The sequence below is a fragment of the Anguilla rostrata genome, chromosome 15, assembly GCF_018555375.3.
Source record: "Anguilla rostrata isolate EN2019 chromosome 15, ASM1855537v3, whole genome shotgun sequence".
Classification (NCBI taxonomy): domain Eukaryota; kingdom Metazoa; phylum Chordata; class Actinopteri; order Anguilliformes; family Anguillidae; genus Anguilla; species Anguilla rostrata.
Window position 1 is genome coordinate 13,170,804 of NC_057947.1, and position 16,938 is coordinate 13,187,741.

Sequence of the window (16,938 nt, forward strand, 5' to 3'; positions counted from 1 at the left end):
AGTTTGAATGCGTCAGTTTTCACATAAAGATAAGCAAACACACATTTGACCCATTTTTACTCATTTTGTCGTGGATCCCGTTAACTATGTTACATGTGTTGTTCCTCTTGTAACAGTTGTAACTTGTTTTGCCATAATCCTAATCCACCCATGACAGGAAATCCCGACCGGGTCAATGAGTAAAAAGAAAGCGTTAGAAGTCTTGTATAAGGGTCTGCTTACCCGGACAGACAATGAATACAATTATGATGTTTATAATCATTGTCGTCATCAAATGATAACCTTGCAGTAGAAGCAAGTTATTATAGAAACTGGATGGAGATTATAAACTTCGGCCATATGTTGCACAGGCACGTCCTCCCGGCTGGCTAACATCTGGCCATTGAGAAAACCGAGTAAAACGAGGGAATAGAGGTATTTCACAACGCGACAAGTCCACGGAAGGACCCCACTTACGCGCCTCCTCCCGTGTTGAATTTGAATAATTTAAGGAACTGAGAACTTTTAGACCGCATATGTTCATTTTAAAACGTAGTCCATCAGTGAAGTAATATAGAATGGGGAAATGCATACAGTTAAAATCAGTAACGATGGCCGAGAAGATTTTCGAGAAAACATTTCTGCGTTTTGCTATAACTTCTCTATAACTTCTTACTTACATCAAATTGACAGCTTATTTCATACAGACATAAATTATCTCTCCAAGAATACGTAATATTTTTGTTTTAAAAAATAGTGGACAATGCAAATCGATCTAAAAGAGTGATATAACATGCTGTCACATCCTAACCAGTCAAATACTTCGCCCACGTGATGTAACGGCACTTAGGTGTCCGTCTAAAATGCCTGTAGAATTTCAGTCAATTCCTCAATGTGTAGTATTTCTGTGTGTTCAATGTCCTTCAGGTCTGTCACTCGTGTTTGTCTTCATCGTTGTTGAACTGACCGATTGCAAGGTTCAGGTTTACTGATTGCTGTACAGCTAGCGAACTACTCTTTGCCAACGTAACGTTAGCCTACACTCTTCACTCGCGAACCTTGGTTTGGAGTTGATAAAAACTAGCTACGCACGAAATGGAATGCAGAGTGTTGTCAATACAAAGTCATGTTGTCAGAGGATACGTCGGGAATAAATCGGCAACATTCCCTTTGCAGGTAATATACGCAGTTATTTGATCAGCTGAATTAGAGGAAGCGTGTAGTTTCCTCAGACAAATGACTACGATTTATCGCGTTGTGAAGTGACCACTTCAAATGTCCCCTTTGACTTGCCGGTGCTATCTACATTACAAGAAAGTCATTAATTACAGTTGCTTTTACTCAGTAGACAACTGCTAAAGGTAACATGGTAAAATGTCCTCCATCGTGGTTATGAAGTGAATGTACGGATTTAAACAGTCTAACGTTCATTAAACGTCATTGCGACGATTATTGCCCGAATGTCAATTGGGATAATTTTTTTCTTAGCTTGCATTTAGTAGTGCACCTTCAAATATGCGGGTAGGTACAGTACGACTACTGTAAGTTGGCAGTCGGTGCGATTCCTGTGGATAGCTACTTCAGTTAAAATCGCCAGTAGGTATTGCTAGCTATACGTTAGTTAGCTAACTGCTTAAAAGTTACGCGTGTTATTGCCAGGACCATTTAGTGACGCTTATCCAACATATTATTTCTGTAGTCATGAAAGCTGCTGCACATACTTGTCACTTTGTTAGTTGCACACGGTAGCTACATATATGAGTTGGTTAAATTGCATGCTAACGCCCCCTAGTAACACCTCGAAGATGGGTCCTGTAGAAATCTAAATGGACGATTTTCATTCATATTGAGAAAAGTGGAGTTTAGTCAGCTTGACTCGCTTAAATCTAACATTTTACTATCTGCAGAAACAGATATAGAAACACTCTGTATTTAACTTCTATTTTCAATACGCGCGCGTGTGTTTGTGTTGAAGAGTGGCTTTTGTGTTGAGTACATATTATAAGGATCCATTTGGCCAGTCTGAAGCCACAATAAAGCTTCATACAGATAAACTGCAGGGCATGCTGGGTAAGAATCACCACTGCTCATGATTTTGTCATCATACCATGCACACGCATTAGCAACCAAGTCTGTAAATGATTAATTTCCTGGTGTCTAAGTATTACCTGTCTGTCTGATTTTCTGCCTGTTACACAGGTGCTGGGGTTTGAGGTGGACTCAATCAACTCAGTACAGTTCTCCAATCATACAGGTGAGCAGGTCAGATGTAATGACAAGGATCACCATTTTTCCATAGAAGGTTTCTTATCTGCATTTCAGTCTTCCAAACGTAGTGGAGCCTTCTTTGTTTGCATGTGTTACGCAATGATTACATTGCACCCCCCAGTCACTCAAGTTGATAAGTGAAACGCCATATATATTGTGGTTAATGGAACTACATACATAGAGTTGTAGAATATATTTTTTATTGTGTCACACACACACACACACACTCACACATACATATGTTTATATCTCTGCGGGAAGTAGCATACACTGTTGATGTGCAGTGCATGAAAATGTTAAATATAAGGGTATTCATAAAAATGCAATGGCTGCATCTGGGTTGGTCAATAAAATGTGAAATGGATTAAAATGGAAATTACATAAAAAATGTTAGGTTTTCATTTAGTGATTTAATTTAATCATGGTCCGTTTTTAACAGTAGCCTCTATCATTGCTTGACAACATCTGGTATAACATGATGGATCTGATGGTAATAGCAAACTTTCATTTTGCTGTGCAGTATTTGGAAAGCTTTTCTCACCTTTGTCCCTGAAGTCCCTCAGTGCTGCTTTCTTTTGCTAATAGTTTGTAATTGGTGAGTTTTGAAGAACAGTTCTTTTCAAATCCTGGAATCAAGTCCAGAGGGAGTTTTGTCAAGTCAAATGTGCAGATTTGCTGGGGATTACGTTCTTTGAATAATTTGATGCATTGGCTATTTATCTTTTTGACTGTGCTGTGCATCTGCTGAGCTCATGCTCGGTATTCATTTCTTCAATCTTATGTGTTCTAAATGGTAAATGGACTGCATTTATATAGCGCTTTTATCCAAAACGCTTTACAATTGATGCCTCTCATTCGCCAGAGCAGTTAGGGGTTAGGAGTTAGGTGTCTTGCTCAAGGACACTTCGACATGCCCAGGGCGGGGTTTGAACCGGTAACCCTCCGACTGCCAGACAATCGGTCTTACCTCCTGAGCTATGTCGCGTTCTGATTTCTGTACTCTCAAATCAGTGGTCATTTCAACAAGGCTTATGCCATGCTCTGCGAATAATGTCAGCTGCGCCTCTAAACTCTTGTCGTACAGCAACCCTTCGAACTGTGCCCACACAGCAGTATTTTGCGAGGTGCCCGTCTCCAGGTCCACAAATCTGGGGTAGAAATTGCAGTAGTGGGAATGGTACGACACAGCAGAATATAAACTGCCTCATCTCCTTTTTCATGGCTAATGTGGGAGTTTTATTGGTAGGTCTAAACCTTGCTCTGTTATTGCATTTCTTAAAAGCACTTTGTAGTGAAACTTTCTGCTTGGACAATGCTTAAAAACCTTTTTAACAGCTCCCACAAGGATGTCATACTTTGAGGGAAATTGCCTTGCCAAATTCTACTCGCTAGTGCCACAATGTGGGCACTGCAAGTTAAACAGACAGCATTTGGCATCGAGCCTTTGAGAGTTTGCTGGTATGGTTTCAGTGTGCAACTTGCATTATCCAAGACAAATGCGGCCACTTTGCTGAAATACCAGGCTCTTGGTGATGTCTCAGCTCACAGTGCTCTCTTTTTTTAATGATGTTCCAAACAGTTGATTTTGGTAAGCCTAAGGTTTCGCCTATGACTCTGACTGTTTGTGTCTCAGTCTCATTATGGCTTCCTTAACTTTCACTGACACACCTCTGGTCCTCATGTTGACAAATGGCAATAACAGACTCCAAAGGCAAAAGGCTAGAATAAAAATTAGATACTGAAAGTTCACTTAAACCTGCACTAAGGAAACAATTGAACACACCTCACTGATCAGAAACACCTGCGATGCCGTATGTCCCAAATGTTGTGAAATCCGTGAACTGGTTTAAACTGGTGAGGAAACTGGCCACAAATGCACTGATGATGGTTATGATTACCCTATTCAGTCTGCCTTGAAGACAGGATTTTAGGTCAACAGGAGAGCTTTGTGTGACAAAGGTTTAATGAGTAAAAATGAGTGAATTGTAAAAACTGGTTGGGTATGTTCAATAATTTGACAGGTTCAGACAGGGTGACACAGAAGGGCGGAAAATACAGTCTTATTGTTAATGTTTAATCCAAGAATTGCTTGTGGTTTATCTTGTTATCTTTTGATAGGTTACCCCGAGAGCTACAGGTTAATCTGTCATATTTGTGGGAGTGTTTCATAAGCATTGTAAAACTGAGCACTCATCCTGATACTCTGCAATTAAGGACAGCATTAAGGTAGCACTGCCCGAATAAAGACAGAGTACAGTGTGATGAAGTGAGAGCTACTGGTGCCTCTCTGTGTGTTTCTTAGTGAATGATGGAATGGAATGGTTCTGCACTGTTCGGTCCTCAGCACATTATCCGGCCCCCGGTTTCCCCAGGACACTCTTGTTCATTCCCATTGCTCTTCCACCCATAGGCTGTTCTCACTGGGTAGGGGACTGGGCAGTTGCTTTTATGTAATTTCCCAGCACAATGATGCTCTGTCTACCGTGGTTTCATTCATTCACTCCTCTCCTCTCCCTCACTCCTCTCTTCTCCCTCTCTGCTCTCCTCTCCCTCCTGTCCTCCTCTCTGTCTCTCAGGGCTTTCTCACACTTACCAGGAGGCGTTTGGGGAGTGTGGGGGGGAAGGGGGTGGGTCGGAGACGGAGATGCATTCCTCTTAGCCACGGCAACCCCGTTCCAGCTTCCCAGATTGTTCTCTCTCTCTCTCTCTCTCTCTCTCTCCCTCCCTCCCTTTCTCCCTCTCCCCCTCTCCCCCTCTCCCTCTTCTTCTCCATTCACCCATAGCCCACAGGGTTAATCAGTCTCTCTGCCAGAGTCTCAGGACATTGAGTTCTGTGCCTGCTATGCAGTGAAAAGGAAGGGAGATGAGGAGGAAGAATTTTAAATGAATGAAAAAAGAATGGGGGAAATGAAAGGAGGATGGAGTATTTGAGTATTCTGGAGCTGTTAAATGTTGATATTCACCACTGGTCTCATCTGTTTCTGTATGCTAGTTTAGCAGTAACTCTTCCTGGCATGTTCACCTAATGATTTATGCATTTCCCCTCTAAAATGCCTCCTTTTATTTCCCTAGATGAAAAAAACACATTCTGCAGATTCTTTTTTCTCCAAGCTAAACTGATTTTCTTGCTGCCCCTCATGGTATGAATGAAAAACCTATTAATTTGCAACAACAGTGATGTTGTAGTTCTGCCTGTATGGCATGAGCAATCTCTTTTGCTGTGTGAGAAAATCTGGGCTCATTTCCACCAACGATGCTAGGCTGTTTCCGCTAATAAATGCAGCACATTTTCCCGCTTATGTAATACTGATCTTTTACAGTTTGGACTGAAATGGCAGTGGTGGCTTTAACACCTGAAACGAGATTGCAGATGTGTGTGTGTGTGTGTGCGCGCATGCGCCATTGACTTACGTACACGCAGTCAAGTGCATGCACAAACAAACACAATGCACATACACATGCACGCACAAACTCTATGCACAGATCTCCAATGCAAAACTTCTGGTCCTCTTATGTCCCACTGGTCCCTTGGGTTATCTTCGGCCCCCTGCTGGTGGAAGGCAGAATTGTGCACTGCTGTGAAATTAAGGCTGGAGGGTTTTATAATCCTCTTGAAACACTCAGCTCCAGACATTCCATCCCTCCCAGCCAATCCTGGTACACCTCACAGCAAGAACACATTCCAGCTCTGTGGGATATTATAGTAACAACGGCCCTTTCCAGCCACAGATAAGCATGAGCTTAGGCGTAATATAAACCCAGTTTGAATTTTCAATAAAGTGTTGTGTGCTTGAGTTGAAAAGTGCTCACTACCACTATGACAAAAAACTTTCCACTATTTTTTACATTATTTCAAGTTCTTCTGTTGCTTCTGACTTTCAGGTACATCCCATCTTAGAACTATGATTTATGTGAAAACACTGAAGTTCTGCCAGTACTCTTTACTGTATGTCAAGTGTGAATCATGTATTTCAGTTTAAATGGGCTTGGTACATTGTCCCTGTATTATGTATTTGTAATGTCTGGAGGCTGCACTGGTTGAGAAAGAGCTGTTGGTAGGCCTCTAAAAGAAGTTTAACTTGTGTGTGTTTCATGTGTCTAGATAAAAGTTGGGTTTGGCTGACCTTTGACCTACCATATCTCATGTTCAGGCTACCCTCACTGGAAAGGCCAAGTTCTGACTGCCGATGAGCTACACGTTCTGTATGAGGGCATCAAACTCAACAACGTCAACCACTATGACTATGTGCTAACAGGTAAGACTGTTAGCTTGTGTCTCATGAAAATAATTCTATTTTTTTGACTGGTCTATGAAAAGCAGGGTATTGTATATTTTTGATATGTTGACGTACATGCGGAATACTGAAATTTTACCTATCTGTTAGGAGGACACAGCTGTAACTTGTTTGTTGATTGGAAAGAGCATTGCCTTAGCATGGTAGTTGGGTGCACAAAAGAAAGAGTGAACAAATGCTGATAGGTTTGATATACGTAGTGGAGGATGCTTTCCTGTAATTTTCTGTTAAATGTTTCCTGCATTATTGTCTGGCTCTGAAAAAAAGAATATTGCAATGAATGGCTGATTTGACTGGAAATGGAATCAATGACAGGGTGATCTCTGACACAGTGGAACATTCGTGTGTACCTATGAGCTGCAAGGTTAGAAATACAGAACCGTTTCTACCACAGGCCCACGTATGCCACAATCCACAGCCCCATTAACCTAGCAGAGTCTACACTTCTAACATATTCCATTAGATGGGACTTTGACAGGAGCCACGTGGAGCAGACTTCTTGTAAGGGGAGTGTGCAGACCTGAAGCAAAAGTGTCTCTTTCCTGTAGAATACTTCTCCATTACCTTTAAAACACAAAGAAAAAGAGGGCATCTGACTGCAGAGACAGACAGAGAGATGGAAAGATTGAGGAAAGATAATGAAACAGGCTGAACAAGATGTTTAGAGAAAAGGGGGAAGTAATGGGAAAGATGATATGGCGAGCGATGGAGCGATAGGGAAAGAGACAGAGAAGCTGGCTGAGTGAGTGGGTGAGAGTGTGAAGGATAGAGGATAGAATAATACTCCATTCACACTACGGGGCTGTGTAAACAGGGTTTGATTGGTGAAATCTGAGGCTTATAGCCTCAATGAGAAGGCTCAGCTGGATCTATGTATTAGAGCCAGAATGTGCACAGCCAGTTCTGCAAAATCAGTGTTTCCAAGGTTCACAAAATGGCACCCCAGCCCTCCTGGCCTCAGATTGACCCAGATTCATGGAGAGGATGGACAGGGAGTGTAAACCAAACACATCTACTGAACATGAAATTGGTCTCATATGTGCCATAGGGAGATGTGGTTAAAGAGTCAGATCAGCCCACGCAAAACCTGACTCTGCTTTTACCACTACTGCATTAGCTGCAGTAGGGCATTTATCATTATAATGTCTTCTTCAGTAATTAAGTCCAATTAAATTCTATTTCATTTTATTACCCTCAGGGGAAAAGGTAATTGGGTAATAATATCTCTGTGACCACTTTTACCTGCTAATAATGGTTTTGATACTCCTATATAACAGGCCTGTTGTTTAAGCGAATTTAACAAATCCATCAGTTACAACGTTCATTTCCTTCTAGCTGAAGGACAGGACAGGAGTGTGTGTTTAACCATATGTCATTGCAATGAGTTTCAATCATATCTGGGGTGTCCCTAAACCCCTCAAATTCTCATTTATTGCCCCCAGCCCACACAGAGGCAGACAGACAGACCTCTTGTAGAAGGATCAGAATTCTGGAGGCAGGAATTGCCCCTATGTGCAGGTTTAGGACCGGCTAACCCACACAAAACCCTAACCTTTACCGTGACAAAGAAAGACACAAAAACCGACTTCAGTTCCCCCATGTGGACAGGTTGTGAAAGCCGTCAGCCAGGAAAGAAACTGGAAAATATGCAGGAATCAGGAGTTTCCTTTGCACAGCATTCTTTACTAAACGGATTGGTAGCCTTGACAAGTAACAAGCTTATGCAAGTCATTAGCTACACGGGTTATTGAATTAGTCAGTATGTGGCATTTCAGCATCTGAATTACACAGTAACACTGATTTCTGTCATCAGTTCCACAGTAAAATACATGGTTATATTACATTATAGTATATTAACTTAAATTGAGCATCTGGTGAATGAGTTCACTATTTAAAAGCAGTGTAGACAGAATTAGATTTGCAAGCCTGTGTGGAATACCTAATTTGTTAAATCAACAGTTTATTGAAATGTCAAAATGTCAGTGTATCTTAAGATGTTCCTCTGTTGTGATAATCTTGTTAATGTGTTATTAAAGAGTCCTGAATTTCTGTTGAACGGTGGCAGCTCTATAGAAGGCAGTCCTTCACAGATGTATGCCAATGTCATCACCCGGGTGTGAAGTAATTTAGAGTTGTGTGACAGTTTCATGCTGTTCAATGGTTATGCTGAAGTTTTCCACATGTGCATGACTGCACGCACACACGCGCGCACGCACACACACACAAACACATGCACACGTGTTCCCAAAAACAAATGGCTAGCCATTGAGCATAACTTTGGGTGAGGTCCAGTTGCCTAACCCGGAATCCTCCTCCACCTCCGGCAGGGTACACCAGAGACAAGTCCTTCCTGGAGATGGTGGTGGACATTGTGCAGGAGCTGAAGAGGGCGAACCCAAACCTGGTGTACGGTGCGTCCCTGTCATTATGCAGTCCAGTTATTGTGCCATCAAGTAATTAAGCCATAAAGTTTATTTCAGACTGTTCTTTCTTTTTATCAGTGAAGTCATTGCACTTGCACCCGCAACATATTTATAAGACTGTGCTGGATTTAAAATATTTGAACCCTTTGACACCAGTAAAGCCCCCCCCCAATTCCTCTCCTAGGCTCCTCCCCCAGGCCTCTCAGCCCTACTATATCTGTCTTGTTGGAGCAGAAGCCCTTCTGCCCTGTCTCTTTCTCCTTCTCTCCCTCCAGTCTTTATTCATCTTTTTTCTCCTCTTTCTTGCTCCCTTGTTCCCTGCCTTTTTCAGCTTCATTTCGCTGTCACATTCATCCTCTCTGCTTCACTATATCTTTGTATCCACTCTCTCTCTCTCTCCCTCTCTCTCCCTTTCCCTCTCTCTCTCTCTCTCTCTCTCTCTCTCTCTCGCCTCCCGTGATGGTTTCTCAGCTGGGACCACTGCAGGGCATGCTGGGATATTCTGGGTTGCATAGAGACCTGGAAACAGAGCCCTCAGAGAGATGCGACTTTCTGTCTGTTGTCCCGGTGCACACGCCCCCACACTGCAGCTCCCAGCATTCCCAGCCTCCCCACTTTGGCTCAAGACACCGAGTCCTGCCAGCCAACCGTGAAACAGGGTTACAGAGCACTGCGTTATGAATAGATGGAGTGTTCCTTCCGCTGGCAGTGTAAAACCCTTTTAAATGGCATCCGAACAAATCATACAATCAGCCTCTTCAGGGTCTTTACTGACAGGGTTTTTAATGGGCTGGTCTGCGTCAAAGCATGAATGCTCAGTGTGTGTGTGTGTGTGTGTGTGTGTGTGTGTGTGCCTGTGCCTGCGTGTGTCTGTGCATGTGGGTGTGCACGCGTGCACGTCCGTGCATGCATTTGTGGGTGTTTGTGAATACATATGTGTATATATGTGTGTGTGTGTCTGGTGGGGGGGGTGTTTTTGTGGCAGTATATTTCTTGCATTGATCGATTAAGTTCAGCTATCTTGTATCTTTAGCTATCTTTTTGTCTGTTATGTGATTTGCACTCTTGTTACATGGTGTGTGAACAATTTTTTTTTATTTAAATAAAGTTTATTTTCTCTATATTTATATTTGTTTGAGAATATGTTAGTTCAGACTGTGGCTGCTTGTTTATGCTCTCTATATGCAGATTATATATGTGTGACTGACTCTACGAGTTCTTTGTTCATACAGTGTGTGACCCTGTACTGGGAGACCAAGGATCAATGGTGAGTGCCAGTGTTCATATGTCTAAAGGGTTGCTTCACACAAAAATCTATTGTTGAACATAAATTTATCTGCCTACTTGAACCTGAGTTAGAACATACCAAATGATAATTATTTGGCTGTCCCTCCTCTCTCTGCATCACTTTCATTTTCCGTATTCATTTCCCACTATCTTGCCACCCCTCTTTCTTTAGTATGTTCCAGAGAACCTGCTGCCTGTTTACAAGAACCAAGTGCTCCCCGTGGCCGAAATCCTGACACCCAACCAGTTTGAGGCGGAGTGAGTGTCAGCAGAGACATGGGTAGCTGTAGCTGACTATAAGTGCGCTTGAAACTGTAATCATGTGTGTGTCTGTGAATGAGTTTCATGTCTTACTGAATGTGCCTAATGTGAACAACCCATAAAACAAATTCTGCTCCCTGAAAATCATCAGTGAAACAATCCTCAACAAATGTTACAATCATATGAAAGAATCATTTTGTTTGAATGTTGGTGAAAATAGACGTTCTTTTAAAAAATCGGTATGCAGTATGAATTTTACTGGTGGCTAAAGGGTTAAAGTATTTGAAATGAAGTGTTTGAATCAGGTTTGGTGAGTGAAGATGCCTCTGGGGTATGTAGTTGTTCTAGTTCCGCAATGTCAGTGTGTAATGTCATGAGCCTGTTGGAGTGGTGATATGTGTAAGGTCATGCAGTAGCCTTTAATTGAGCGTGTAACATCCTGAGTGTGTGTGTGTGTTTCAGGCTGCTCACAGGGAAAACCATCAGCACGGAGAAGGATGCTGTAGAGGTGAGGCTGCACCTACACTACACTCGCAGCACAACACTACACCTGTAACACTACACTGCGCCTGTAACATTAACCTGTGATGCAACACTACACCTGTAAAACTAATCTTTAACACTGCATACTTCTGTAACACTAGCCTATAATGCTAGTAATGCTACACTACACCTGTACACTATACTGCCATTGTAACACTAACCTGTTACACTGCACCACTCTTGTGTAATGCCAGCAGGAACATTTGTATTCTGTGTAAAGGGTCTGAGTGTCTGAATCAGCATTCTGTTAACTGACTGATGCCTACGTGTAGCATTAATTCAGTGACTAAGGTGTGACCCTCACCTCTGACCTCTGACCTGCTCTCTGCTGCATGAGGCCGGATGCTCAGCTGACCTCAGCTGACCTCTGATCTCTCTGCTGTATGTGGCCGGATGCTAAGCTGACCTCAGCTGACCTCTGATCTCTCTGCTGTATGAGGCCGGATGTTCAGCTCTGAGCTCTGGCCTGCTCTCTGCTGTATGAGGCTGGATGCTCAGCTGACCTCAGCTGACCTCTGATCTCTCTGCTGTATGAGGCCGGATGCTCAGCTCTGACCTCTGGCCTGCTCTCTGCTGTATGAGGCTGGATGCTCAGCTGACCTCCCGACCTCTACTCTGCTGTATGAGGCCGGATGCTCAGCTCTGACCTGCCTCTCTGCTGTATGAGGCCGGATGCTCAGCTCTGCCTGCTCTCTGCTGTATGAGGCCGGATGCTCAGCTCTGGCCTGCTCTCTGCTGTATGAGGCCGGATGCTCAGCTCTGACCTCTGACCTGCTCTCTGCTGTATGAGGCCGGATGCTCAGCTCTGGCCTGCTCTCTGCTGTATGAGGCCGGATGCTCAGCTCTGACCCTGCTCTCTGCTGTATGAGGCCGGATGCTCAGCTCTGACACTGCTCTCTGCTGTATGAGGCCGGATGCTCAGCTCTGACCTGCTCTCTGCTGTATGAGGCCGGATGCTCAGCTCTGACCTGCTCTCTGCTGTATGAGGCCGGATGCTCAGCTCTGACCTGCTCTCTGCTGTATGAGGCTGGATGCTCAGCTCTGACCTCTGACCTGCTCTCTGCTGTATGAGGCCGGATGCTCAGCTCTGACCTCTGACCTGCTCTCTGCTGTATGAGGCCGGATGCTCAGCTCTGACCTGCTCTCTGCTGTATGAGGCCGGATGCTCAGCTCTGACCTCTGACCTGCTCTCTGCTGTATGAGGCCGGATGCTCAGCTCTGACCTCTGACCTGCTCTCTGCTGTATGAGGCCGGATGCTCAGCTCTGACCTGCTCTCTGCTGTATGAGGCCGGATGCTCAGCTCTGACCTGCTCTCTGCTGTATGAGGCGGATCGCTAGCTCTGACCTGCTCTCTGCTGTATGAGGCCGGATGCTCAGCTCTGACCTGCTCTCTGCTGTATGAGGCCGGATGCTCAGCTCTGACCTCTGACCTGCTCTCTGCTGTATGAGGCCGGATGCTCAGCTGACCTCTGACCTGCTCTCTGCTGTATGAGGCCGGATGCTCAGCTCTGACTCTGGCCTGCTCTCTGCTGTATGAGGCCGGATGCTCAGCTCTGACCTCTGACCTGCTCTCTGCTGTATGAGGCCGGATGCTCAGCTCTGACCTGCTCTCTGCTGTATGAGGCCGGATGCTCAGCTCTGACCTGCTCTCTGCTGTATGAGGCTGGATGCTCAGCTCTGACCTCTGACCTGCTCTCTGCTGTATGAGGCCGGATGCTCAGCTCTGACCTGCTCTCTGCTGTATGAGGCTGGATGCTCAGCTCTGACCTCTGACCTGCTCTCTGCTGTATGAGGCCGGATGCTCAGCTCTGACCTCTGACCTGCTCTCTGCTGCATGAGGCCGGATGCTCAGCTCTGACCTCTGACCTGCTCTCTGCTGTCTCCAGGTGATGGACCTGCTCCACAGCATGGGCCCTGATACTGTGGTCATCACCAGTTCTGACCTCCCATCCCAAATGGGGGAGCAGTTCCTGGTGGCCCTGGGGAGCCAGAGAACAGGTGCGTTACCTGGAATCTAGAGTACCTTTCTGGGACAAACTCCATTCCATTCACATTTTGGCAATTAGCAGATGTTCTTATCCAACGTGACTTTTAAAGATTCTATTTCTGCGTATATAGATTTATACTGCTGGATATTTCACAGACGCACTTCAGTTTATGTACCTTTGCTCTAGGGCTGTGTCCCGACTGGGAATCAAACATGCAGTCTTTCAGTTACAAGCACAGTTCCCTAACTAGTACACTACACTGCCACTCATACTCCAACATCCATTATAGTGTCTGCTTCCATTTATAAATGCAGTGTGCTGCAAGCCAATATATATATATATTTGTAGCACCAGGGGGCAGTGCTGACCCTACTGATTTGTTGTTTTGTTTTGCAACAAGCTAATTATCCTTTTTAGTCAATCTTTGTCTGTTCTCCGCGTGAAACACAGGCCATGCATCACTCTATATAAAAGATTTTATTTATATTGTGCTTTTTCCCAACACAGAGACCTTTATTGCTATATACATACTGTATATATAATATAATAAACAATATACAGACACATACATACACTTTGTTCACAGGTCCATACAATAGCAGTGCCCCACCTGACGATCAAGCCAGCAACTTCTGGAGATAAATGTCCAGTTCCCTACTACTGCAGTACACTACTGTGCCACTTTACCAGCACGTTGCTCCCAGGCCACACTGATGATCGCCGTGATAACTGAAGAGAGCTCTGTGGTGTCTGCTTTCCATCTTAAAGGGCTTTGCAGTGGTCCTCAATTTTCCCGGTCTGGCGATTCCTGTTTTCCTGGTCCTGTTGGGTTCTGATTATTTTTTGGCCCTGTACATGTGCATGTATGTGTATGTGTGTGTCTGTGCGTGCGTGCGTGCTTGTGTGTGTGTGTGTCTCGGTGTGTGTGTCTATGCGTGCGTGCGTGCGTGCTTGTGCGTGTGTGTGTCTGTGTGTGCGTGCGTGCGTGCGTGCTTGTGTGTGTGTGTGTGTGTGTCTGGGTGTGTGTGTCTATGCGTGCGTGCGTGCTTGTGTGTGTCTGTGTCTGTGTGTGCATGCGTGCTTGTGTGTGTGTGTGTATCTGGGTGTGTGTGTCTATGCGTGCGTGCGTGCTTGTGTGTGTCTGTGTGTCTGTGCGAGCGTGCTTGTGCGTGTGTGTGTCTGGGTGTGTGTGTCTATGCGTGCGTGCGTGCTTGTGCGTGTGTGTGTCTGTGTGTGTCCAGTGAAGCCGGATGGTACCATGGCCACCCAGCGGATCAGGATGGAGATCCCGAAGGTAGATGCAGTGTTTGTGGGGACGGGTGATCTGTTTGCTGCAATGCTACTAGCTTGGACTCACCATCACCCTAAAGACCTGAAGGTCAGCTACTACCCCCCTCCTGCACCTCCATGTACAGTCCAAACAACTCTCCTCACTCCCCCAGCCCCAACCCCACCTCCAACAGCTCCTGAGGGAGTGAGACAGTCTGCTCATAACCACCGGCATCACAAGCTGGAGTTTAAAATGGAAAAGCCTGCAGCTGATTTCCTGCCTTGGTTTAACAGCTAAATAGTCCCATAATAATTTATTAATAATGTGTTGGCAGTGCAGTGTCTTCTACTGCAAAAATAAATGCTGTGCTCAACCCTTTGGCGTGACTGATTAATGCGTTGTGTATGAAGGTTAACCATCTTACTTTTGCCTCTTTCTCACTTTTATTTCCACTCCCTCCCTCCCTCCTTCCATCCCTCAGACAGCTTGTGACAAGACGGTCTCTGTCATGCACCATGTGATTAAGAGGACCATAAAGTTTGCACACGGTAAGACGCTATGCTAAGCATATGAGTTATGCCTAAATTATGTAATACTGTCTACTGGAGAATGTGTGAGTGTGTACACGTGTGTGTACGTGTTGATTATATGATTTCTCTCTCTTGCTCTCTCTTTCTCCCTCTCTTCTCTCTTTTCCCTCTCTCCCTGTCCCCCAGAGATGGCAGGACCGGGTCGAAAGCCGAGCTCGGCGCAGTTGGAGCTGCGGATGGTGCAGAGCAAAGCAGACATAGAGGACCCAGACATTGTTATAGAGGCCACCGTGCTATAGAAGAACCATCTCCCTATCCGGCTGACACAACCGCACAATATTTAGATGCTGTACATGACCTGTAATGTAACATTGCCTTAGAATCTCTTCCAGAGCAGATTTCCATGAGCCAGGAGCTGAATAGGGTTGGTGGGGTGGGTGAGGCTCATGGAGACTGAACAGAGTCGAACCGTAGATATTTCACTTCCTGTCTCTCACTTACTGTTTGACTACTTGTCTCAGCTATTGTAGCATCTCTGTATGTCCTGCACACACAGTGCAGCAGGCCAGCCACACGGTTATACGGTGTCTGTGTTGACCGTAACTGGACAGTGCATGTGAGAGTACCCCCATACTCCCTCCTCCTCCTCTCCTGGGTTCACAGGGCCACAATTTTGTGGTTCATGTGCTTCTGGGTTCATTTTTGTGCCGTTAGTGAAACTAAACTGCAGGCTTTTAAACACATTCCTTGGCTGCTGATTGGACCTCATGAAGGTGGTCCGATTTTGGTCCTATTGCAGTCGTGAGGTAGAAATGTAATCTGTCACCAAGTGCTCCATTATCCTTGTGGAGATTAAAGCTGTAACTCTCAGAAGAGGATGAAAATGACACAATTAAACAGTATTTGCATTTTATTTAATCATTCAGGAGATAAACTTGATCTGAAGATCAAATCTTTATCATTAACAGTAGCTTTTATCCAAATGATTGAAGAACTGTAGCCTAAGTAACATGGGTGTCTTACACAATTTTAAACCTTGCACATTTCCACACACTTAATGTTGCTTTTTTGTTTCTTTTAAAAAATGAAATATCAAACATTTCAAAAATTCAAATGCATTGTTCATGTTTATGTATTTTAACATAGTTTTTGTTCAGTGATTTCAAGATCGTGACATGCAATGGGATTTACTCCCTTTTATCTGAAGGACTTGCAATGATAATCATACACTGTAAAATCACACTTAAAACGCGTGTTTCATAAAAGCGTCTCTGTAGTGTAGTCAGAAGCAATCGTGTAAAAGGGTTTCTTGAATTTGTACCAGCAAAAAGAACTGGAAGTTAGTAATTCTTTATTATGTTAGAAAGTACCAAATTTCCAGGTGCTGTGTTGTGGTAGACTGATAACTTTCAAATAAAACCATACATCTTCTTATTAAAATTGATTTGTGTCCATTATGGCTCCCATTATTTTTGGAGAAACGTCCTGTAGAATCTTCTCCCAGCCCCTATACTCTGTAAATTTCCAAGATTATTTTTTCTTTGCAGTAGATGGCAGCAAAGTATATAGTTGTTGCTTAAACACTTTAAATAAAAATGAGATTTCTTTAGCCATTTATTCCGTTTCACAGGAAGAAATCAAATGTGACAAAAGTTTGCTTATATAGGTATTATGTTCAACTAAAAGCAGAATTCAAGGACAAGTTTAAAAATGTAGGGTTCGATTCCCAGCTAATACGCAAACACAAAAAGGCCGTTGTGTTAGGACGGCATGTTGTACCACCTCTCGTATTTGGGCTATTTATCAAACAGGCAAGATAAATTCCTGAAAATATTTGATGAGTCGAAATTAGCGTTTATTCGGCGAATAATAATATTGTGTGTTGGAGTTTTAATTCTGAGTGCGAGTCTTCTGGGCGACGTAAATCACCATTTATTTATTTGTTTTTATACAAAGGTCATTCAAATGGATCATTGAAAATGTATCAGCCTACGAAATCGAAGACAATCTATATAGTAAATTCGATATAGGCTAATGCGGATTAACCATTAAAATACCATAGCCTATGCAACATGCTCACCACACGTTTATTG

General features: G+C 44.0%; 1 protein-coding gene across 1 annotated transcript; it reads left to right on the forward strand.

Moving 5' to 3' along the window:
* Positions 1 to 823: 823 nt before the first annotated feature.
* On the forward strand, positions 824 to 16,289 carry LOC135241129 (pyridoxal kinase-like). The gene is made up of 11 exons (XM_064311275.1): positions 824 to 1,155; positions 2,179 to 2,233; positions 6,399 to 6,503; positions 8,870 to 8,953; positions 10,198 to 10,232; positions 10,425 to 10,510; positions 10,976 to 11,021; positions 12,944 to 13,055; positions 14,287 to 14,423; positions 14,797 to 14,863; positions 15,032 to 16,289. The coding sequence occupies exons 1-11, from the start codon at positions 1,075 to 1,077 to the stop codon at positions 15,142 to 15,144; spliced, it is 921 nt and encodes a 306-aa protein (XP_064167345.1). The 5' UTR covers positions 824 to 1,074; the 3' UTR covers positions 15,145 to 16,289.
* The last annotated feature ends 649 nt before the right edge of the window (positions 16,290 to 16,938 follow it).